Source organism: Schistocerca serialis, chromosome 2 (genome assembly GCF_023864345.2).
Source record: "Schistocerca serialis cubense isolate TAMUIC-IGC-003099 chromosome 2, iqSchSeri2.2, whole genome shotgun sequence".
NCBI classification, from domain to species: domain Eukaryota; kingdom Metazoa; phylum Arthropoda; class Insecta; order Orthoptera; family Acrididae; genus Schistocerca; species Schistocerca serialis.
In genome coordinates this window covers 977,108,366-977,133,897 of record NC_064639.1, presented here as the reverse complement: position 1 = coordinate 977,133,897, position 25,532 = coordinate 977,108,366, and the positions used below count along the sequence as shown (strand labels likewise).

Here is a 25,532-nt window from a genome sequence, read left to right as displayed (position 1 = left end):
TATAGAAGGAGGGCTACGACCTTTTTGCTGCACTTGTCTGTGTGGTTGTTTTTCTTTAGAATGGGTGACCTAGGCCTTTGTCTACTTGCCTGCAACTACTGCTACTACAGAGCAAGTTATATTGCATAATCTACACAAGAACATACAGGTATAGATTTATGAAACTATACTGCCTACAGGTTTGTACAAATATAAAATCATGTAGGTAGAAAAATCGCAATATACATAGTTTGAACAATGATTTTAAATTATTTTACTCTTTCCACAAAGGTTCAATACTTATAGCTAACGAATCTTGATATATCGATCACAGACAAAATAGAGTATAAGAAAGAGCTCATCAGAGATTGGGAAGCATCTGTATGGAGATTAGTGTGTTTGTGCAACCACATATAGAACACCAAGTTTCACAAGCAAATGGTTTAGTTCAAGGCAGACAGAAAAAGGCTTTGTGTATTAGAGGAATTTTGTGGTGTAATAAAATGGGCTTCTTCAATTTCACAAGATTTGCAGTAAGCAGTTTTACTGTTGTTTGAAGAAACTGCTGGAAAACAGCAAGTGGTTGGCATCTCCTTTTCTCTGATAGTCACACAAAGAATTTTCCTCGATACCTGTGAAGGATACGTGGTAAGGAGTTGAAGCATAGCTGGTACGCATTTGTATCGATATAGTTATCAGCCTCCTGCTTTCCTGAAGTTTTTGAAACAAGGGGTTACTTTTAATTACTGGCTGGATTACAGCGTAGTATTGATCATTATGGCAGACTGAAATGCGCCAATCCGCTGCTACTTCTTCCTCGTACAGTTGCCACATTCATAATTAAAAATAGGAGGATGGCAGACTGATGTTTGTTAGAAATTTTTACGAAGTCTCAGACGGTGTTCAGGAAAGATAGATTAGGCATAATTGGTGGTGGAGTGTTTGTGTCTGTCAGCAGTGGTTTATCTTGTTGTGAAGTCGAAGTAGATACTCTGTCGCATTGGTATGGGTGGAGGTTATACTTAACAGCCGAACTAAGTTAATAATAGGCTCCTTCTACCGACCCCCAGACTCCGATGATATAGTTGCTGAACAGTTCAGAGAAAATTTGAGTCTCATAACAAATAAATACCCCACTCATACGGTTATAGTTGGTGGGGACTTCAACCTTCCCTCGATATGTTGGCAAAATTACTTGTTCAAAACCAGTGGTAGGCAGAAAATATCTTCCGAGATTGTCCTAAATGCTTTCTCCGAAAATTATTGTGAGCATTTAGTCCACGAACCCACGCGAATTGTAAATGGTTGCAAAAACACACTTGACCTTTTAGCCACAAACAATCCAGAGCTGATCGAGAGCATCATGACTGATACAGGGATTAGTGATCACAAGGTCGTTGTAGCTAGGCTCAATACCATTTCTTCCAAATCCACCAGAAACAAACGCAAAATAATTTTATTTAAAAAAGCGGATAAAGTGTCACTAGAAGCCTTCCTAAGAGACAATCTCCATTCCTTCCGAACTGACTGTGCAAATGTAGACGAGATGTGGCTCAAATTCAAAGATATAGTAGCAACAGCAATTGAGAGATTCATACCTCATAAGTTGGTAAGAGATGGAACTGATCCCCCGTGGTACACAAAACAGGTCCGAACGCTGTTGCAGAGGCAACGGAAAAAGCATGCGAAGTTCAGAAGAACGCGAAATCCCGAAGATTGGCTAAAATTTACAGACACGCGAAATTTGGCGCGGACTTCAATGCGAGATGCCTTTAATAGGTTCCACAACGAAACATTGTCTCGAAATTTGGTAGAAAATCTGAAGAAATTCTGGTCGTACGTAAAGTACACAAGCGGCAAGATGCAGTCAATACCTTCGCTGTGCAGTGCCGATGGTACTGTTACCGACGACTGTGCCGCTAAAGCGGAGTTATTGAACGCAGTTTTCCAAAACTCCTTCACCAGGGAAGACGAATGGAATATTCCAGGATTTGAAACACGGACAGCTGCTAGCATGAGTTTCTTAGAAGTAGTTACCATAGGGGTTGCGAAGCAACTCAAATCGCTTGATACGGGCAAGTCTTCAGGTCCAGATTGTATACCGATTAGGTTCCTTTCAGATTACGCTGATACAATAGCTCCCTACTTAGCAATAATATACAACCGCTTGCTCACCGATAGATCTGCACCTACAGATTGGAAAATTGCGCAGGTCGCACCAGTGTTTAAGGAGGGTAGTAGGAGTAATCCATCGAACTACAGACCTGTATCATTGACGTCGATTTGCAGTAGGGTTGTGGAACATATACTCTATTCAAACATTATGAATCACCTCAAAGGAAACGATCTATTGATACGTAATCAGCATGGTTTCAGAAAACATCGTTCTTGTGCAATGTAGCTAGCTCTTTATTTGCACGAAGTAATGGCCGCTATCGACAGGGGATCTCAAGTTGATTCCGTATTTCTAGATTTCCGGAAAGCTTTTGACACCATTCCTCACAAGCGACTTCTAATCAAGCTGCGGGCCTATGGGGTATCGTCTCAGTTGTGCGACTGGATTCGTGATTTCCTGTCAGGAAGGTGGCGGTTCGTAGTAATAAACGGCAAATCATCGAGTAAAACTGAAGTGATATCAGGTGTTCCCCAGGGAAGCGTCCTGGGACCTGTGCTGTTCCTGATCTATATAAATGACCTGGGTGACAATCTGAGCAGTTCTCTTAGGTTGTTCGCAGATGATGCTGTAATTTACCATCTAGTAAGGTCATCCGAAGACCAGTATCAGTTGCAAAGCGATTTAGAAAAGATTGCTGTATGGTGTGGGAGGTGGCAGTTGACGCTAAATAATGAAAAGTATGAGGTGATCCACATGAGTTCCAAAAGAAATCCGTTGGAATTCGATTACTCGATAAACAGTACAATTCTCAAGGCTGTCAATTCAACTAAATACCTGGGTGTTAAAATTACGAACAACTTCAGTTGGAAAGACCACATAGATAATATTGTGGGGAAGGCGAACCACAGGTTGCGTTTCATTGGCAGGACACTTAGAAGATGCAACAAGGCCACTAAAGAGGCAGCTTACACTACACTCGTTCGTCCTCTGTTAGAATATTGCTGCGCGATGTGGGATCCTTACCAGGTGGGATTGACGGAGGACATCGAAAGGGTGCAAAAAAGGGCAGCTCGTTTTGTATTATCACGTAATAGGGGAGAGAGAGTGGCAGATATGATACACGAATTGGGATGGAAGTCATTAAAGCAAAGACGTTTTTCGTCGCGGCGAGATCTATTTACGAAATTTCAGTCATCAACTTTCTCTTCCGAATGCGAAAATATTTTGTTGAGTCCAACCTACATAGGTAGGAATGATCCTCAAAATAAAATAAGAGAAATCAGAGCTCGAACAGAAATGTTTAGGTGTTCGTTTTTCCCGCGCACTGTTCGGGAGTGGAATGGTAGAGAGATAGTATGATTGTGGTTCGATGAACCCTCTGCCAAGCACTTAAATGTGAATTGCAGAGTAGTCATGTAGATGTAGATGTAGGGCCAGTAACACTACCTTCTTTCATCGTGGTCGACCTTGTCATTAAAGATCAATCCTACACAAGCTGACAGCCATAGAAAGGACATTCTTATACCTCTTCATTTATTTAGCAACGATTCTCTTATGAGTTCCAGTATTTCAATATGTGTTTAACTCTTCCACTTCGAGTTTTCAATAAATTGCAATACAATTTTTGAGTCTAACATGTCAGTAGGTTCTGGTGGTGATCAAAGTTGAAAACCTCTCAAATACTATCAAGTTCGGGATAAAAATTGAATAATGAGGGGGCAGACAAAACGGCTTGGAATACTTCAGTTTGGGGGCAAGAAATGCACATTCTGTAGTTGAAGTCTTGATATTGAATGCCATTAGTATACTAGTGAACAAAGTGTGGCCAGTGAAGATAAATCCGTACTGAAGCTTGAATAGATTGTGCCAAAGCAATTTTTCGTATGTTGATAGTAATGAATGAAGTTCTAAATGGGGCTCTGTATCAATCTGTTCAAATCAACCTGTTTGTGGTACGTACTAATTTAGTGCTGCCTCTACCAAAAGACAAAAATTCATAGTTTCCAATGTAGACCTTATGAGCAGAAGTTTGTCTCCTATGTCTCATTGGAGGGTGATTAATCTACTACTGTGCAGCTGACTCTTGTAGCAAACACGTTTTCTCACCAAGTACGGCATCCATCATACAGCATAGGTTCAGCAGCTTCAACTAGTAAGGCGCTTGTAAGAACTAGTCGTATTGTTCCAAGGGTTATTCACAGGCATAGGAGTTTACTATGCCCAGTTTATGAAGTACACCTTTAGTGGGATTATGATGTAAGAAGCATCTGTAATAGATAACCAAGCGGACTTGGCATTTGAATACGGTCGAGAAATGCAAGGGGTCTGCAACCCACCAAGTTCCAGCTACAGATTTCATTACATTAATCCTCTTTTCTGTTTTCACAAGATATGTGATCAGCCCATGTTAAGCGCATGTCAAATATGATACCTGAAAAATTTTGCTTTAGTGACCAGTGGGAAGGAGAGACTTCCTAATAAAATTCCTGAGCTGGTCAGTCATGTCCTTTTGCAGCTGAAGTGAACTACAGAAGATTTCTCAGTTAAAACTCTTAGGCCCTTAATATTCAGCCAGTAGATTATCGTGTAAATGGCCCTGTCTGACGTCAGGCAGAGAGATTCAAGAGATCGTTGTGCAGAAAAAAAAACAAACATAAATCATCTCCATACTGGAGAGTTTTAATGCCTGGTGAAATGATGTTGTCCTTATCTCATGTGTATATTAAAATATGTAAAATATATGAAAATAGAAGAGGGCCGAGCATTGAGGCAGTCCTTGTAATGTTGTATGAAGACTGAGTAATTTATTCTGGAATCTTACATGTTGTCAATAAAGAAACAGTACAGCTTAAGTAGCAAAACATGAATTTTGCAGCAGAAACAAAAAACTGTATAGAATACCTGATACATTTGCATTGTAGCACTACAGTGAAATTTTGGATCATTCAAAAAGTGCAACAAAGAAAATAATATTATGAAAGTTTAATAATGACATATACACAGAACTCTCTCAGTGTTTATGGCAGGATATGTTATTTGCATGGTATTTGTTTGTCAGAGTCTCCTGTGTGACCTACTGCTTTTACATTGTTTTTGGTGCCTGAAAAGTTGGTTACAACAATGTTTTGGAGCATTAATTATTTTATTCTATTTATTTATTTATTGATTTATTTTATTGAAAGACTTCACGGAAGCAACTTCAATAGCACATACCGTTTGCATAGTCCTGATACTGTCTTCACATTTCTTCAAGAAAAAAATGCCAAACGCCATTCAATCAGCAAGAAAGAACTACACTGCACTGTCATTCCTGAAACAGTAACTTGCAAGGTGATGTTCACTTGTAAAGATTATTGTAATAATTTCAGTGATAACCCTTAGGAAGAACGGCTTTAAGTTGCTATAAATGATCCTATTTGGTTTTCTTGATTTTCAATCTTTATTTATATGGTTTTGGGAAACAAGATTTTCCAAGAGTTATCCTTAGACAGAAAGTGTGCTTGCAGTAAATAATACCATTTGGACCCTACTGCATCGCACTTAGGTCCATAACTGTAGAATCATTTTGTTACAGCTCTTCCAGGCCTCATTGAGTTGTACAGCCAAAAATTTTACATAGTCAGTGAAAAAGGAGCAGTCAGGGTTGTAGACTTCGTAAAGTTGTGGCTTTTTTCTGATCACTTTAGCAATCAAGATGTAATGGCTAGGAAGTGTACCTTCACATCCTTTAAGCTTGCACTCAATTGAACTGTGAACTGAGCCACTTTCTATATGACTATGACCTTCCATTGTAAACTTTTGCATAGTCAAAGCTCAAGCGTCAATCACTAATCTTAAAAGAGTGTTTAATAATATTACATTTCTATTATGATTTGTGCAGCTGTCAGAATGCAAGATTACTTGGACAGGATTTTTCTTAATCTTTTGAACAGGGTGTCCATGATGCAGTAGGCAAAACATGCTGCAACCAATTCACGTTTCATTGAACCAGTAACATACTGCATCATGGCTTTCAAAAGTATGTTGTAAAGTTATGAACAGCTCACTTTATTTTATAATAAACTGCATTTGCATGTAAAAATGGAGCTAATTTCGTGGCCTGTATGTCTGTAGTGTACACTGAGCAGAGCTGTTGGGTATCTTCCACATCCAGATCTTTTTGCAACCTTGGCTGTTCTTAGTTTCTGTGTGCTGCTTCCACATCTTGACTTGTTTCCAAGCCTATAGTTATGACACAAATCACACTGGTCTTTCTTGGGGGGAAATAACCTAACGTTACCCTCTCCGAAAATCAACTTAATGGTGGAACTTTCTCCATGTTACATTTTTCCTTGTAGAGTCCATACAGCTCCTGTTTTCATTGTGGAATAGGTTCAGGGTACAGCTTGGAACAGGATTTCCTGCAGTACTGCAGTGGCAGTTCTGGAAGGCAGTTCAGGATTTTTTTTATGAAGGTTCTTCCATCTTTTTTCTTCATTTGATTTATTCGTGAATGTTAAGACTGAATGTGGGGGTTCATCCCACGTGTGGAATTATTTACCAATATTGGACAGTCCATTCTTTAATCCCTAGATTACCGAGAAACATCTTTTTGCATACTTTATGTTTTCTCATCTTATTCCTCAAATGATAAACTAGTGTGCCTTTTTCTCAAGGATTCGCCATAAAATTCGTGGCCTTCACTTTCAACATCTGTGCTTTCATTGTCTTCCAATAAGTTGTCTGAATTTTCTGGTAAACAGTGAACACAATCATGTAGCAATGAGTGTAAAGGAATAGTGACGTTGTTCTAACTAGGAACACAAGGAAACACACAACTGTAAAAGAGATACAGTTGGTTGGTTGGTTGGTTGATTTGGGGGAGGGGACCAAATGGTGAGGTCATCTGTCCCATCAGATTAGTGAAGGATGAGGAAGGAAGTAGGCTATGCCCTGTCAAAGGAACCATCCCAGCATTTGCCTCAAGCAATTTAAGGAAACCATGGAAAAACTAAATCAGGATGGCTAGATGTGGGTCTGAACCGTCATCCTCTGGAATGTGAGTTCAGTGTAGTAACCACTGCACCACCTCGCTTGGTGAGATACAGTTTACTGGGTCATAGTGCGACATCAACAAGAATGCAATGAAAGTAGTTTACACATCATGAAGACATTTAACATTTGAGGGCCCGAAGGCTCTTGGCTGCCCTTATGAAGATGCTGTCCGCATCAGGTGTCGCTGGTGTAATACTGTGTGACGGGAGACCTGATGACGTCGGTTGGCGATTGGGCTTCCCCTGATGGCCGACACGGGCAATTGTGTGCATGCCGTTTGGATGTTGTAGAATACTGAACTTGCTGTAGTGGCCCAGCTTACGCACACTGTGAGTGGTAGGTATAGTAATTGGTGGGTTTTTACAACAATCTCTATTGGCAACTGTGACTTGTGTTTCTTTTTGGGTGTTCCTGGATACAGCCAGAAAAGTTTCTAGATAACAAATATTTGTAAATAAGCAGCAGAGGATCAAGGCTGAAGCTCAAATTCATGTATTTATGGTAATGGTGATATTAGTAACATTGTTACACAAGAAAATTAATGTGTGTCATTAAATGATGAAGGAATATACAAAATTAATTCTTGTTTTGTGCATGTTACTACTTTTCTCGCCTGTTGTTCTTCCTGCATTTACTGGAGAACATAGAGTTAACTGGGTGTTCAAAATATCTTAGGCAGAAATGATTAAAGCAAAGAATGAGTGAAGTGTGATGGTCTGATTCATATGACAATAAAACAACTGTGATACTATTGAGTTTCATAGTTTTAGTGGATTGCTGTTTATGCGAAGTAAATGATAGAACAATTTTCATATGACTATCAAGGATTCTCAGGAAATCTCCGCCTTCATATGCTAATTAGAGCCAAGAAACAATTTCTTCCTCCGTAAAAAGACTGTCTCATAAAACATTGTCCATTTTCATGCACTGAAGCTACAACCAAGGAACCACTTTCGAACTCAGGGAGATACTTAGTAAGCAATAACAATGTGCTGTGGCTGTGCGCGCTTCTGCATTTCCACGGTATTGCTTCCTGCATCTAAAAACTGTAGTTATGCAGTATTTTGTTGTTTTATAGTTCTACAGTATTTCCATCAATTTTTTTCCACTGTCACATGTGGAATATTGTTCCAGTTCATTTTCTATGTAAATAATTAAAAATATGGCATTCTGGTGGTAAGAGCAGGTACTCTGAAAGTAAAGGTTGTCAGCTGACTCAAAAACACAAAATTGACAACATGTCAGTTACGTGGTATTGCTTCTTCACTGACAATATATAGTTCTGTAGTGGGGGATGGTTTGAGTACCAAACACAGAATCTTTTAGAGTCCCCACGACTTAATTTTTGTAGTAGAAACTCAGTTTGAACATTATGATATGCACTCTTAATGTCTGTCAATGCCACTGTTAGATGTTGCCTATTGTTGAATGCCATTTCACTGTTGAACATTTAAGCAGTTCATTACAAAAGATTTTGATGTTAGTACATAAGATTTTTGCTGACGCGGGGGAGAAATACAGAAGTCCTTTCATGTTTTTGAGATCTCAGAATTTGTCAGGGAAAAACGCTAAAACTTGTCTGGAACTCAGGGAAATATCAGGGAATTTCACTTGAGGAAACTTGTGGCAACCCAGGATACAGGCCTGCACTGTCACATAGTGAACAAAATAGGTACTTGCAGAACATCAGATTAGCTTTGCGACCGGATTTTCTTCTTCCTAGCAGATAGAACTGTACGTTTGTGATGGGGCAAAATGGTTTGATGGGTTTGATGTAAAAGTAATTTCAGGGGTACCCAAAAGGAGGTTTTTTTAATATAAGATCATCAATGTTCATGAAGTGAATATTATATACGATATATAATGTTGGAACCTCCGTGAGGCTGTTGGTAGAGATGTAATTTTTTATAGGAAAGTCAGTACACAGAAAAACTCTAGTAGAGTGTGAGAAGACCCAAAAAGGCTCAACATTCAGTTCAAATATTGGACGTATTACATAGATGGAAATGCCCATTACTGTTTACTTTTATGGTTGGCAAGAAATTGCCGCAAATGGTAATAACTGTGACATATCTTGGAGTAACCCCCAAAATGATCTAAAACCTCATATAAGTAGTTGCAGGGAAAGCAAATGCCACAGTTTTCATGATTGTCACTATTAAGTTTGAATATTGCTAGTTTTGTGGAAGGAGAGCACCGAGAAACTTGCTGACCAACACACAGACCAAAAAATGCCTAACAGATGAGCATGTTTTTGCCAGCAAGATGGATATGATTTGCTGTACCAGATTGTTATAGATGACAAGCCATACATATTCTTGTACAGCAATCCAGATTTGAAACAGTCGTGCACTGCCACCATTCAAGTTCAGTCTTCTTACTTGAATTGAATAACTAGGTCTACTATTTCGGGGTTGTCAAGGATTTTCTTTCAATTGGTTTGGTGGAAAATGGGTTATTGTTGTTGTTGTTGTCGTCGTCTTCGTCGTCTTCAGTCTGAAGACAAATTAGAGGCTGCTCTCCATGCTTCTCTACCCTGTGCAAGTCTCATCATCCCTGATTAACTACTGCACCTAACATCCTTTCGAACCTACTTAGTGTACTCACCTCTTGATGTCCCTCTACAATTTTTACTACCTCACACTTATTTCCAATACTAAATTGGTGTACTTTGGTGTCTGATAATGTGTCCTGTCAACTGATCCCTTCTTTTAGTCAAGTTAGGTCAGATTTCTTTACTCTCCAATTCTGTTCAGTACCCCTCGTTGGTTACATTATCTACCCAGCTAGTCCCCAGCATTCTTCTGTAGCACCAAATTTCAAAAGCTTCTATTTCTTTCTTGTGTGAACTGTTTTATCATCCACATTTCACTTCCATACGAGTCTTCACTCCAGACAAATACATTCAGGAAAGACTTCGTAACACCAAAATCTGTATTCAGTACTAACTATTTTATCTTCTTCAGAAATAGTTTTCTTCCCATTGTCAGTATGCATTTTATGTCCTCTCTTCATTGGCCATCATCAGTTATTTCAGTGCCCAAATAGCAAAGCTCATCTGCTACTTTTAGTGTCTTGTTTCCTAATGTAATACCATAAGCATTGCCTGATTTAATGCTCTTATATTCCATTATCCTTGCTTTGTTTTTATTAATGTTTATATTATATCCTCCTTTCAAGCCACTGTCCATTCTGTTCAACTGCTCTTCCGAGTCCTTTGCTGTCTCTGACAGAATTACAGTGTCATCGGCAAAGTTTTTATTTCTTCTCCCTGAACTTTAATTTGTTCTCCAAATTTTTCTTTGGTTTCCTTTACTACTTACTTGAATAATATTGCGGATAAGCTACAATCCTGTCTCACTGCTGTCTCAACCACTGCTTCCCTTTCATGTCCCTTGGCTGTTATTACTGCCATCTGATTTCCGACAAGTTGTATATAAATTCTCACTCCCTTTCTTTTACCTCCACTACCTTCAGAATTTTGACTGTATTCCATTCGATATACACTCCTGGAAATGGAAAAAAGAACACATTGACACCGGTGTGTCAGACCCACCATACTTGCTCCGGACACTGCGAGAGGGCTGTACAAGCAATGATCACACGCACGGCACAGCGGACACACCAGGAACCGCGGTGTTGGCCGTCGAATGGCGCTAGCTGCGCAGCATTTGTGCACCGCCGCCGTCAGTGTCAGCCAGTTTGCCGTGGCATACGGAGCTCCATCGCAGTCTTTAACACTGGTAGCATGCCGCGACAGCGTGGACGTGAACCGTATGTGCAGTTGACGGACTTTGAGCGAGGGCGTATAGTGGGCATGCGGGAGGCCGGGTGGACGTACCGCCGAATTGCTCAACACGTGGGGCGTGAGGTCTCCACAGTACATCGATGTTGTTGCCAGTGGTCGGCGGAAGGTGCACGTGCCCGTCGACCTGGGACCGGACCGCAGCGACGCACGGATGCACGCCAAGACCTTAGGATCCTACGCAGTGCCGTAGGGGACCGCACCGCCACTTCCCAGCAAATTAGGGACACTGTTGCTCCTGGGGTATCGGCGAGGACCATTCGCAACCGTCTCCATGAAACTGGGCTACGGTCCCGCACACCGTTAGGCCGTCTTCCGCTCACGCCCCAACATCGTGCAACCCGCCTCCAGTGGTGTCGCGACAGGCGTGAATGGAGGGACGAATGGAGACGTGTCGTCTTCAGCGATGAGAGTCGCTTCTGCCTTGGTGCCAATGATGGTCGTATGCGTGTTTGGCGCCGTGCAGATGAGCGCCACAATCAGGACTGCATACGACCGAGGCACACAGGGCCAACACCCGGCATCATGGTGTGGGGAGCGATCTCCTACACTGGCCGTACACCACTGGTGATCGTCGAGGGGACACTGAATAGTGCACGGTACATCCAAACCGTCATCGAACCCATCGTTCTACCATTCCTAGACCGGCAAGGGAACTTGCTGTTCCAACAGGACAATGCACGTCTGCATGTATCCCGTGCCACCCAACGTGCTCTAGAAGGTGTACGTCAACTACTCTGGCCAGCAAGATCTCCGGATCTGTCCCCCATTGAGCATGTTTGGGACTGGATGAAGCGTCGTCTCACGCGGTCTGCACGTCCAGCATGAACGCTGGTCCAACTGAGGCGCCAGGTGGAAATGGCATGGCAAGCCGTTCCGCAGGACTACATCCAGCATCTCTACGATCGTCTCCATGGGAGAATAGCAGCCTGCATTGCTGCGAAAGGTGGATATACACTGTACTAGTGCCGACATTGTGCATGCTCTGTTGCCTGTGTCTATGTGCCTGTGGTTCTGTCAGTGTGATCATGTGATGTATCTGACCCCAGGAATGTGTCAATAAAGTTTCCCCTTCCTGGGACAATGAATTCACGGTGTTCTTATTTCAATTTCCAGGAGTGTATTAAAATCCTTCTCCAAATCTACGAAAGCTGTAAGGGTAGGTTTGTCCTCTCTTAACCTATCTTCTTATATAAGTCGCAGGGCCTATGTTGCCTCTACCATATTTTCCATTCTTCTGTAAAGAATTTGTGTTTGTAGTTTTCTACCATGACTTCTTGAACTGATAGCTTGGCAACATCCACAGCTGTCATCAGCTGCTTTCTTTGTAATAAGAATTATTACATTCCTCTTAAAGTCTGGGGGTATGCCCCTCATCTCATACATCTTGTACACCAGATGGAGTAGTTTGGTTATGGCTGGCTCGCCCTGGATATCAGTTGTTCTGAGGGAAGTTGTCTACTCCGGGGGCCATGTTTTGACTTAGGTCTTTCACTGCTCTGTCAGATTCTTCTCGCAGTATCATATCTTCTATCTCATCTTCATGTATGTCCTCTTCCCTTTTGTAATATTGTCTTGAGGCTCATTTCCCTTGTACAGACCCTCTACACACTCGTTACACCTTCCAGCTTTGTCCTCTTTGGTTTACACTGGTTTTGCATCTGAGCTCTTGATGTTCATGTAGTTGCTTTTCTTTTCCAAAAGCTTCTCTTTAATTTTCCTGTATGCAATACCTATCTTTCCCCTAGTTAATAACATAATTGAAAGGTTAGATTTCTGCTTACCTTAAAGATGATATGTTGAGTTGCAGACAGGAACAATGAAAAGGCAGTTTCACATTAAGCGTGAGGCTAAAGCTTTCTTCAGGCAAGAAAACGCACATTCACAAAAGCAGGCATATCTCATACACACTTGACTGATATCTATGGGTGCTGTGGCAAGAATTTTGCACTTCCTGTAAGCCTCATTTTTTTAGACATTTTTATTCCCTTTCACCTGCTTCATTTGCTGGATTTTTATATTTTCTCCTATCAGCAATTACTTTCAGTATATCCTGTGGTGGCCAAGGATTTCTACTAGGCTTTATCGTTTTACCTATTTGATCCTCTATTGCCTTCACTCTTTCATCTCTCAAAGCTAACCGTTCTCCTGTTGTGTTCCTTTCCCCCATTTCAGTCAAACCTTGCCTGGTGCTTCCTCTAGAACTCTCAGCTATCTCTGGTTGTTTCAACTTTCCATTTCCCATCTTCTTGATTTCATACTGTTTTGCAATTTCTTAAGTTTTAATGTACTGTTCATAACCAGTAAATTGTGGTCTGGGTCCACATCTGTCACTGGAAATGTTTTACAGTTTGAAATCTGGTTCCACTCTCTCTGTATTGCCATTATATAATCAGTCTGAAACCTTCCAGCACCTCATGGTCTCTTCCACATGTACAACCTTCTTTCATGATTATTAAACCAAGTGTTAATGATGATTAAATTATACTCTATGTAAAATTCTACCAGGTGCCTTCCTCTTCCATTCCTTTCCCCCAGTCCATATTCACCTGCTATTTTTCCTTTTGTTCTACTTCTTACTAAAGAATTCCTGTGTCCCATCACAATTTTTCCTCTCCCTTAACTGTATGAACAATTTCTTTTATCTCACCATACAATTGTCATTCTCTTCGTCATCTGTAGAACTGGGTGGCATATAAAGTTGGACTTCTGTGGTGGGTATTGGCTTCATGTACGTCTCGGCTACAACAAAGCCTTCACAATACTGCTCGCAGTAGCTTACCTGCATTCCTATTTTCTTATTTATTATTAGCCCTTCTCTTGCATTATCCCTATTTGATTTTGTATTTAAAATTCTGTACTCTCCTGACCAGAAGTCATATTCATTCTACCACCGAACATGATTAATTCTCACTGTATCTAACTTAAACCTATCCACTTCCCTTTTTAAATTTTCTAATCTACCTGCCCGATTAAGAGATTTAATATGCAGCAACCCATAGAGTGCCAGTTTTGTTTTTCTTGATACTGAAATTGTTTGGTCACTTAGGAATTCAGGAATTCACACGCATTTGAACATTTGATACTGACATCTTCATAAGGAGTCCGAGCTGGGAGGGGGGGGGGGGGGGGGGGGTTGTATCCTCCTGACAATTTGACAATTTAGTGCAAGTGGATGCCATCATCATTTAACCTTAGAGTAGAGCTGCATGCTCTCGGGGAAGAAATAACAACTGTAGTTTTCCCATGCTTTCAGCCATTCACTCTGTTCAACACTGCCTTGCAGTGTTGAACAATGTTACAAGGACAGATAGACCAGTCATCCAGGATAATGCTCCTTCAACTACTGAAAAGGCTTCTCCCCCTATTCACGAACCACACATTTGTCTGGCCTCTCTTGTAAATACCCCTCCATTGTAGTTACACCTACTGTACAGCTATCTGTATTGTTGAGGCATGGAAACCACCACACCATAGCAAGTCCATATTTTATTTTGCAAGAAAATGGCTCCCTGCCTATTTCTGCTGTACTGTCTAAACCTAAATCCTATATAAGCAGTCCGGAATCTTGCAATGAATAAGATCTATAATCGTAATGCATCAAGCGTCTAGCTATCTCATCATAAAAATAATGCCTGATGCTTTCGCTGCTAATAAGTGAATGTTGTATGTCATCTTGCCTGGTGAAGCCGTTTGACAAAATACTACTTCGGTGACATGCGTCAATTTTGCTGCTGCTTTTCAGTCATCCTCACAAGGCTGAATGGACGCCCTTCAAGAACTTTCCATAAGAAAAAGGATTTGAAGTGGTTGTTGTGAATCGAACCCAGGAACTGTGAGATACTAAATGTAAGCACTAACCACCATACTATGCAATCTTTCTGCTTTCCAATGCTGTGAAGTTAGCTTGTTCTATTGTGGCATGAGAAGTCTTCTGAGGTTGTATATCACACCAGAAAAGTGTGTGATGGCTACAGGAGAAGAGATAATTTAACAGAGTCGTTTGGTATAGATTGCAACAAAGAGTCTGTATTACCATCTGTGACTGAAACTGCAGATGAAGAATTGACGGACACTGCTATGGAAAATAATGACATCACTGGAAAAGGTATTATGGCTACTGCCCGCGAAGTGTTCTGAGGAGCATAAGTGAGATATACAGCACATTCTATTTCTGTTATTGTTCTAAACAGGCACTTTATTCAGTGGTGCTTAAAAATGTGTAGTGTGTGACAGCGCTTCTCGTGTAAGAGTGTTAGAGTGTATGCTATTACTGTCTCCCTTCCCTGCTTTTCAGGCAAGAGCACTGTGGTGCTGCCACTCTGGCCAGATAACCAGTTCACTTGGCTGGGTAATAAATATTGTATTATATTGTTTTCTTTTGTTTCACTAAGTCATATCTATGGTGTGACACATTGTGACACTGTATCACTGACACATGTCCAGTTACACAATAAATAAATGGCCCTTTTATGTACAGTTAGTAAAATTAAATTAAAAGACAAGAATTATATTTATTCATTTTTGTACTGTTCGTGACAAGGGAAAATTATTTTCTTGTAATTTGTAGCCCAGATCCTTGCGAAACCGGGACCGTCGGGAGAAAGCCAGAGCCAAGATTCTCTGCAGGGTGAGTGTTCAGTTTTTATTTTTATTTTTTTACAAATGTGTTTATAAATTTATAATGTGTGCTCTCTGGCTTCATCCATGGTACTTTTGTTAATTTGATATCTTAGAAAGGTTACAAAAAGTGGCACATTTGTTGCAGAAGCCACAATTAACTTGGAGAATAGTAAGCAAAGATACGGCTCCTATACCAAAGTTGTACTCCTTTGACATATCTTCATTTTATTCCTGTTCAGGGTCTTTCATGTGGCTTGAAGTTTTTCCTTAAGTTGTTGAAATCTCAGGAACATTGCTTTTTAATGAAAGCTTTTTTTTTTTTTTTTTTTTTTTTTTTTTGCAAACTCCTTGAGTTACGTTGTTCCATTACTTTGCATTAACAATTTAAGGACCCTGTCAGCAATCTTTAGCAAGGAACTAAGTTTTCAGTATTTTGTTATCTGTGTAGAATGGAATAAAATGTGTTTGGATGCACCCACGTCAAACTGAGGAGCAATTACTACTTTAATAATTTTTGATGTAATGTCTATTGAAAGAGACAGTGATTGTTTCTAATAATAATATTAATTTAAAAAAAAGTCAGAATCACAACTCCGTAGTTCTCTTTTTGGATTGAATTGAGTTGTTAAGAAGGGCATAAATTTCGCAGATTTTTCTGCTAATGGCTTCATTGTCAACAGTAATTGTTAATTGTCAGTCCAATGATTGTAATATTGTCAAAAGGAATTTTGTTTTCAAAATTTGGTCCTATTTTTGTATATGTCTAATGCATTTCCCCTTCATGTTGAGATCTACTCACAGTGTTGTCGCACTTGGTACCTGTATTACTCTTGAAATCTATAAGTCACTTGAAAAACACAGGAAAATTGCATTAGCTTGTATTACCAATAATCTTCTTTTAACAGTGATGCTAATGTGAGTTCTCCATAATTCACCTTACCCTTTTAAGGAAATTATTCATTTGTTTCCCCACTAATACAAGTAAATTAAGTTTTTTGTGACTTCTGTTATCATTCGTTGTTGCAATAGTTTGCATTTTCCTACATCCTTCTTATATCTGAGCTGAGCTGTAACTCCAGTGATCCATTGTTGATAGGTTGTGAAAATCTAATACCGAAAAGAAGCAAGAAAATTCCAAAAAACGAGTTAAGTATTGTCTGCAATTAACTCCCAATAATTGTGTTGTGTGAAATCCGTCAGTTTTCTACTAGTTGTTCACATAGTTGGGTGTGGTCCCCAGAATAATGGCCCTTTTTTTCCTTTATATTACCTTCACTTTTTTTTATTGTCCCTCATTTGCAAGTACAAGAAACTTATACGTCTTATGTACAGTCACTGGTATATTATTTGAGAGACTATGATCCCTGTGTTTTATTTTTAAGATTACTTGCAGTAAATTACAGCTAATAGGCCTACTAAAGCAAAATTAGTTATTTGTTTCATCTGAAAACCATCTTCTGTAAATCCTAATAAGTTTATGATCTGAATTGTGCAACGTTTAATGTATTTTGAGAGTTGAATTTGGAATGGTGACCTTTCTAATTTGTGGGAAGTCCTCATATAGCATAACTAGGTGACACATTAGTGTGATAATTTTTTAACTACTTGAAAGATCAGTCTTCTTCAGATTTTTTATATTAGCACTATATTAAACTTTTCCAGAGTTTTGATATGTTAATTGTTTCTGTACCTTATCATATATATATATACTCTGTTTTGTGTTGGCTCCAGCAGTTTATAATTTGTGCTGTGTGGAGATTATCAGTTCTGGTAACCTTACATTCCTCATATGGTTAAATGTTATTTAGTTTCTTTGTAGTGGAAATATGAATTAGGTGTTGTTTGTGTAATCATCATTTTATTGAGATTCTTTGGAGTAGAAATATGAGCTTTGTGGCTTTGTGGTGTTTTTTAGCCAAAAGACTGGTTTGATGCAGCTCTCCACAATTGTCTATTTTGTGCAAGTCTTTTCATTTAAGCATACCTTCTGCACCATACGTATATTTTAACCTGCTTACTATATTCAAGCATTGGACTTACATCTACTGTTCCCCACCTCATCCCCCCTTTTCCCTCCGTTGCCAGATCAACTGTTCCATGAAGCTTGAGGATTAATCCTATTAACCTATCCCTCCTTTTAGTCTAATTGTCCTACAAAGCTCTTTTTTGCTCCAAGTCAATACAGTTCCTCCTTATTAGATACTTGATCTAAGCATCCAAACGTGAACATTCAGTTGTAACAGTACATTTCAGTAGCTCTTGTTCTCTTCGCCTAAAAGCCTGAGTGAGACTGTACCCAAGTTGGGTTGTGTCCTGTAAGGAAGTATTTCCTTTGTATAGATTCTCGTGCACGTTGTTCATACTTTTACATTTGGCTGTTTGCCACGGAATGTAGTCTCTTCTTCTACTACATCTTGGTATACGCTGTCTGGAAACTTTATTGACTACAATCGTGGAGGTGGTGGTGTGGTGCAGACATACTGATATTTTGTCCCCTGCTTCATCCAAACCCTCTTTAAAAGGCCTGAGCATTTATAAAGTTGAACCTTTTGCTAAGAGATGTTTCTGTTTTTCTAATGATGGTGTGTAGCTGCTAATATTTAACCTGCTGTACGGAGTAGTTGAGCTGTAACTTTGCATCTGGATTCTGCTGTTGAACAGTAATAATACAGATGAGGTGCAGCCCCACTCTTGGATGATGTGTCCATCTTCATTAGTTCATTCATAGGTAGGGACTTAGACTGGCTATCATAGTAATTCAGAATTAATATCATCTTTCATGTGGAGAATTAGCTTGGTGGTTAGAATTGGAGGTCTTTAGACAACATAGAAGTTCCTGTAACATTCTTGGAAATGTGGTTATCTAATAAAACTAAATGAAAGGCTGTTTGTAGTTGAGTACGCATTTTGCTTCTTTATATTTGTGAAGCATCTTCAGTAGGGATTTGTAATCTTATTAGCATGTATATGCCATTGTGGATTAGTTTTTAGTGGGTCTGCGTACCCAAGAGATCTGATTTTTTGCCTTTTGTGAACACATCATTGGTGGTATTTTATTTTTTTGTAAAATGAAGTGTCAGCATATCTGACTTGTATACCGCACCTAACTACCACCACTATGACCCCCCCCCCCCCCCCCAGTCCATTTGCTTATTGAGCAAAGGGAAGAACAGCTTTTTTCTGTCTTATTTTATTCTCATGATCACTGCCTGAGATATAAGACGGTGACAGTGTAGTGGTCGCACAATTTTCTTCAAATACAGGCTCTCTAAATTTACCAAGTAGGGTTAATGAGAACTACATTGCATTAACATATGGTCTGTTCATGTTTGGATTGCTGTACATCAACTTCAAACCGATTCCACACATCGGGTGTGATGTTGCTGTAATTTGTGGTAAGATCTTTGGTATCAAAGAAAACTGAAATTTTAAGTTTTCTGTTTTAAGGATCATTGGTAGTATTGTGAAAATGTTAATTTATCTTTAACTGTGTCATCCAGTTGGAAATGTTGGATATTATTTACTTCGTAAACAATTTCCAGGCCACATGTGAAAGAACTAGCTGTTAATGAATGTTTATCTCCTCTGGACTGGCGGAGACACTTTCTGTGTCTCCTGTTTACCTATATCATCTCTTTCTGCCTCTCCTCAGAAATGGCACAAAAGACTTTCCAGCATATGTTTGTATTGATATCTAAGAATCTGATTAGGTGATAAGGCTATGACCGTTCTTTAATTAGTAGTAACAGAGACGTAAGTAAATGCGGACTATATGCAAATATTTCCCCTCTAATCATATTCACAGTGATGGATTATCTTCCTACACATCTGTTAAACAACTAAGAAATTTATGAAGAAAATAAAGAGACTTAGTTTGAAACATGAAAGGTCATGCCTATCATGGCCAGAACATGGAGATTTGGAAGCCAACATTGCAGTCATTGATAGTTGATATAGAGGTGGGGAGTTAGGTAGGTAGGTAGGTAGGTAGGTAGGTAGGTAGAAGGGGAGAGAGAGCATTTGCACAGTGACTATATGTTTTGTCAAACTGTAAGGACTCCAGCGTCCAGTGAATATATGAATAGGAAGTGGATAACATCAAGTTTCTTCTATTGACCCATGTTCCTTTTTTTTTTTTTTTAAAAAAAAAGAGGGTGCATGTAGTAGGATGCAAGGTAAGTCAAAATTATTTTATATTATAACAATTATTGATTTGTATGTGTCACCAAACACAGAGGATGAAGCCAGATGAGTAAACCAGTGTAAGTGTAGCAACCATGCAGTAACCAGTCATGTGTCAGATTTGCTCTTCAAATGAGAAAATCTTATCATTTTGATGGATGGTGTACTTGGAGCACCTGCTAAAACTAGTGAAATACATATATATATATATATATATATATATATATATATATATATATATATATATATAAGTGTGATTTACGGACAATCTGGATTATTTGGCAGTTGTCTCACACACATTGTTTAATTGCACAAATCATTTATCACTTCCAATTTATGATCCCTGTTTGATTTGACTTTGTGACATTTGGGAAGTGTGTGTCTTTCTCTGTCATTGTAAGTCATGTTCATGGGTACACTTATGCACCGTTGTGCAGTTAACTTGGATAGGGAAATACTGGCACTAGAACATTCCCCTGCCCTTGTTTGTGATGATCTTGATGTTTTTTTTGGCACCCCATGTATATATGGTCATTTGGTAGAGGGAATGGTAAACATGGGAGCTTAATAGAGAACTGTACATACTATCGCAATGTAAATCATTTCATAAACACATCGTGTTTACTTAAGAAATAAATTTTCATTGTTTGTGGTGTGTATATGTATAGGCAGGACTTTAGAGTACTTGGAGATTCTTACTCACACCATTATTGACATTTTCTGTCTCTAGAATATCTGTAGTTTCATTCCACTGTTGTTTTAGTTTTTAAAATTCTCAGAGGCCTCCTAACGGTTTAGAATTGTGTACTTTTGAATAATGTGGCAGCAAAACATTTACAGTTTGGTGACCTGAGTGTTACTGTGTATTAGGCATGTACATATTCCAATAGTGCAATGCTTACTCGTCATTGTCTGAACTATTTTGAGGAGATTTCATATCATATATGTTGTTTGTTTCTTCACAAAGAGACTGTTAGGTCATACAATCAATACTGAAGGTTGTTATTACAGTAGATGGGTTTCATTTTGTGAGATCCTTACACAAGGAAGGCACACACAGAACAAGGATTATGCTAAAAGTTCTTAATACTGTCGATACCTTGCCCATGTGAAGTGTTTTCTAGATGATGAGGGAACCATTCAACCATATAGTATTTCGAAAGGAAACATGTAGAAGTGCGTGCATAATTAAGGCAAATACAACGTTATTCAAAAATTGTCCTCTGTGAAACTACACGTATTTTTGTGGTTGCAATTTCCTCGACAAATGTTGGACTGTAGTGCAGACAGCAAACAAACATCTACCAGCTAACTTTCACAAAGGTAGTCATGTTGAAATCAGCTTAGTATTGAAATTATGTATCAGTGCTCTTACTGCAGCATGTCTCGTGTAATTGCAGAAAATTCAAAGTAAATAAACTCTCATTGTAGCTAAATATGTGATAAAAGAACTCTGTGGCAAGTTTAGTGTGTTTATGGTCTCCTACAATCAGAGGTAGTATAATTCATCTCAAGCAACTTATCACCCGAAGAAAGTGATATTCTACTGGATTCTTGAGCATGTGAGAACCTCTGTCAGACATATTGGCAGAAACAGATGATGATGTGACTTGCTTGATATCCACTATGGCACAATGTGCTATCCCTTCCATGGGGCCGTCACTATTGAACACTGCCTTGTACATCACTGAGAGGATAAGTAGCTGGAAATAAAGGAGAAGAAGCTGTGGCCAGTGAAAGTGCCTTGTCTGACAAGGGCATAATTCCTTCCATCTCCTGCGCAGAGACAGAGTGCTCCTAAAACACCTTCTCTGTTGGCTGGATCCACTATGCTATGCAGTGCTTGTGGCTTACAAATCTCATATTGGTGGAATGCATCTCATCTTTTTAAGTGAGGCAGTTTCATACATTGGCTGAGAATGTCCTTAATCTTCTTCACCTCCTCCATTTTTCCTTAGCATTTTCATTGATTTACAATGATTTACTTTCTTTTGGATTGTTTACTTTTGTTATACAACTTACTTTCAATAATTACGTTTATTCACATTTGGACACTTGTTGACTGCTCTGTGATGTGTCCTAACCCAGTAACAGCAGAAGAAGTGATTTTGGTCCTTCCATACTAGAATAAAAGATATTTAATTATTAATATTGCAATAAACAATTAAAAGTCTAGCAAATTTAATTCTACTATCACACATTCGTTGACAGCACTGCTGCTAGTGACCAGCTGCTTTCATGATGGTCAAATGTGTCCTGCTTTTACCTAGCTGTTTGCTTAGCTACTACATGATGTCAAAATTGTCACACCAGTGTGTGTTAATGTCAAATTTACAAGCAAGCACACCTTGCAAAAATGATGTATCTGTTCACATTTTACAAGTGTTCCTTGTATGCCCCAGGTACTATTTGTCCCATAATCAAGGCATAAGGACATATTACCTGTAACAGAAATGGTAGTTTACATTTTCTCCACACCTTTATTTAATTTCTGTTTTTTGTTCCTTTTAATGTTTTACACAAGCACATATGTCTGCAATCTATACAAAAATGGAGCTAGAGCTGCCTGTTTGCCCAAATATCACAAAGACAAATGTGTGGGCTATTGCACAAATAACAGTGGGCAGGATGATGAAAAGTCAGTGGCAAACAAGATTCGTTCCAATATAGACCACTTGTGACATAATGTTTATGAACTCATTCTGTACAACAATAAAAGGCGCTTAAATGTAAGGGAGTGGCACACTTCTTTGATACACAATTTTGAGAGCATTCTACCCAGCAAGACAGTTTAAAGTTTGTTTTGTGAGTTTGGGAAAGAGAGGCTCTCTGTCTCTCTTAAAGATGTTCCACTTTGTATATTTTGCTACAGCAACTATGATGCTGATGAACATAGATAAGGCAAGGAAAATTACAACAGAAGACATACTTCTAAGGAGTGTGTGTGTGTTGGGTGCCATGTTTTGTTGATAGAGCAACTGAAATCAGACCAGGTCTGCCTGTGCTACAGGAGAAATATTTTTGTTTCTATGAATGCCAAACCAAATAGCAATTCCCAGTTTGCTGCTTCCGTGATAAAGGTGATATCAAGATGAAAATCTAGTTACAAGAATCATCTTATTCTTCTTACAGACTGAACATTTGACTACTCTTTACTTTTGGTACCTGGTGCACAAATGTTGTCAAGTGGAATGTGTCGTATAGATTGTTCCATGAAATTTTGGGCAATCTTGCAGATGACTATAACTTGATTCTGCAATATATCAGCACAGAGTCGTCTGGTGTATATTAGCGAAAGTACACTGAGCTCTCTTGTTTAAAACTCCACTGACACATGTGCAGTGTATCTTTTTAATTAGGGGAACTCGGTGTACTTTCGCCAGTATACACCTGAAGATGTGCCAAAATATCATGGCAGCAAGTTATTGACAGTTCACCAGAAATTTCGTGGAACATTTGATATGTTTCTCGTGTCTTGTAATTGGATCTCGGATATTGCAACATCCAAAGAAAATACATTTTCTTCTCCTCCATAACAGTCCATCAGCTCTCACAACACTGAGAATTGTTGACTTTTTGTTAACAAAACAGGCATGAGTGCTATTACACACAGCCTGTTCATTTAACATGAGACCCTGCGACTTTGTATTCTCAGGGATTAAAGAAAAGTTTTGAGATCAGCTTTGTTTCTTCATCAGAGCAGGCTGTTACATCCTACATCAGAGTTTTAAAAGACATTCCTTCAGATGTGTTGACTAACCCCTTTTGTTGGTGGTTCCAAAGAACGAAAAAATACATAAATGTTCATGGGGATATTTTTCAAAAAGTGCTCAGTTGTTGATTTATTTAACTCTGGTTTATTAAGAATCAGTCTTCAGCTTGGTACTATCTAGGTTGGTGTTGTTTTTTTTATGTTAGCGATACGGTATTTTAATGGTCAGAACTCTTGGTTATAAACTGTACAGTTTAGATTAAACTCATGTTGACATATAAATATTTGCTACCATGTAATCATTCCTATCATTGACATAGTTTTTCTAATGTGTCAAGGATAAATGAAAATGTGTCCACCCTGCAAACTTTACATTGTTTAACCTCACCTAATTGTATATATGAGATAATTTCCAACAGTTGACAGTGAAACAACAGCTGTGTGATTAGACAAAAAACTGGCATTGTGTTTAATTAAAGATAGTGAGACATATGTTTAATGTCTCCTTTCCAAGAGTATAAATCATATTACAACAGAAAGGTAAAAAGAAAACTACCTAAAAAAAGTACTTAATCCATTTTAATAAGGCATAATCAGATAATGCATAGAATTTTATTCAGTAATGGCTATGATTCACAAACTGACATATTAGTTACATTTGATGGTCTTCATACGAATAAAATGGTCCCTATGAATGCTTGATAGGACACAGAAGAGCATGCATGTTTAATTTTGTGTACTTTTGTCATCTACAGTATAGATGTAGTGAAGGGATTTTTAAAGTGTGTGTTAAAAGGGGCAGTGTAAACGTTCTCTTTACTTTTGTAGCTTAATAGAAGTATCATGATAGAGAAATGAAACAGTGGGAAATGTGAATGAAATAACTATATGAATTGGGTTAGATTGCTACTCATCACATAGAAGAGGCATTGAGCAGCTGAACACACACACACACACACACACACACACACACACACACACACACACACAAAAAAAAAAAGATTTTTTTGCATGCTCACACACTTATTCATACCCACACAACTCAGGAGCAGTGGGGGAGTTTCAAAACAACAGTTGTTGAAAAAAAGGTAAGGCAAGAAACTCAGAAAAAATGGAGCATTGTGTGTGGTTTCAGGAGAGAACAGAGAGATCAAGAAAGGAATACATTGAGGAGAAGAAGAAGGTGGAAGAGGAAATGGATATAAGTGTGGACAAAAATGATGGAAGAGGATTGTGGGACGAGTAACGAGGTCATATACAGAAAATGTCAGAATAATCAATAAATAAGGAGACGAAGGCTGTATAGGAAATCAAGAAGACGGTGGGTATAATAACATTAGTCGAGTGGTGTGGTTGGCAGTGATTGGATTCACTCGTTGCAATAACAACTATTTGTTTATTAACTGTGAACTAAACTCGGTACAACTTTAGAGAAAAAAAGTCCACATGCGAGTACAACTTGAAAATCCATCTTGATGATTGTAGCGGGTGCCCGCTATGATTAAGTCCATAATCCTCGGTAGTGGTGATGAGTGTGGTGAAACTCATAGGCTGTTAAGATGCAGGTCCAGTCTTCGGAAGTGACTGATGGATCTCCAGTGGGTGATGATCCTGGTGAAGGTGTGAGATGGCACTGTCTGGTGAATAGTGACAGCAACAGGTGTTGTTGTCCAAAATGTGGAATCAAGGCAGCTGATGTTCAGTCTGGAGCACAGATTAGAAGTGGCTGTTGAGGGGCTGAGCAGTGAACTAATTACCCGTCAGTGGAGTAATACAGGCATAGCAAGATTTGGAAATGTGACAACGCAGATGCAAATAGGTACCTGCGGCTGCAGCACTGTTTACTGTGACCTGTCTGCCATGTATTAGCACGGCTTGCACCCCCAGAGGATGTGGCGGTTGCAGGAGGCTTCACAGTGAACAGTCCTGCAAATCCTGTTTTGACCGTCAAAATTATTGGGTAGTTACCTTGACGCGTAATGCTGCCATGGTATTTGAGAAAATTCTGGAAAAGAAAGTATTGAACATAGTAAGAGAAGGGGCTGAGAGGAATAGATGGGTTTAGAATAGGAAGTTTGTCA

At 39.1% G+C, this 25,532-nt stretch overlaps 1 protein-coding gene across 14 annotated transcripts in view; it reads left to right on the top strand.

Moving 5' to 3' along the window:
- LOC126458388 (protein bric-a-brac 2-like) overlaps positions 1 to 25,532 on the top strand; it is a 419,174-nt gene that overhangs the window by 78,497 nt on the left and 315,145 nt on the right. For all 14 annotated transcript variants that reach the window (XM_050095386.1, XM_050095393.1, XM_050095390.1 and 11 more), the window contains exon 5: positions 15,505 to 15,564. In XM_050095386.1, coding sequence (XP_049951343.1) covers positions 15,505 to 15,564 — 60 coding nt within the window. The remainder of the gene's footprint in view (positions 1 to 15,504; positions 15,565 to 25,532) is intronic.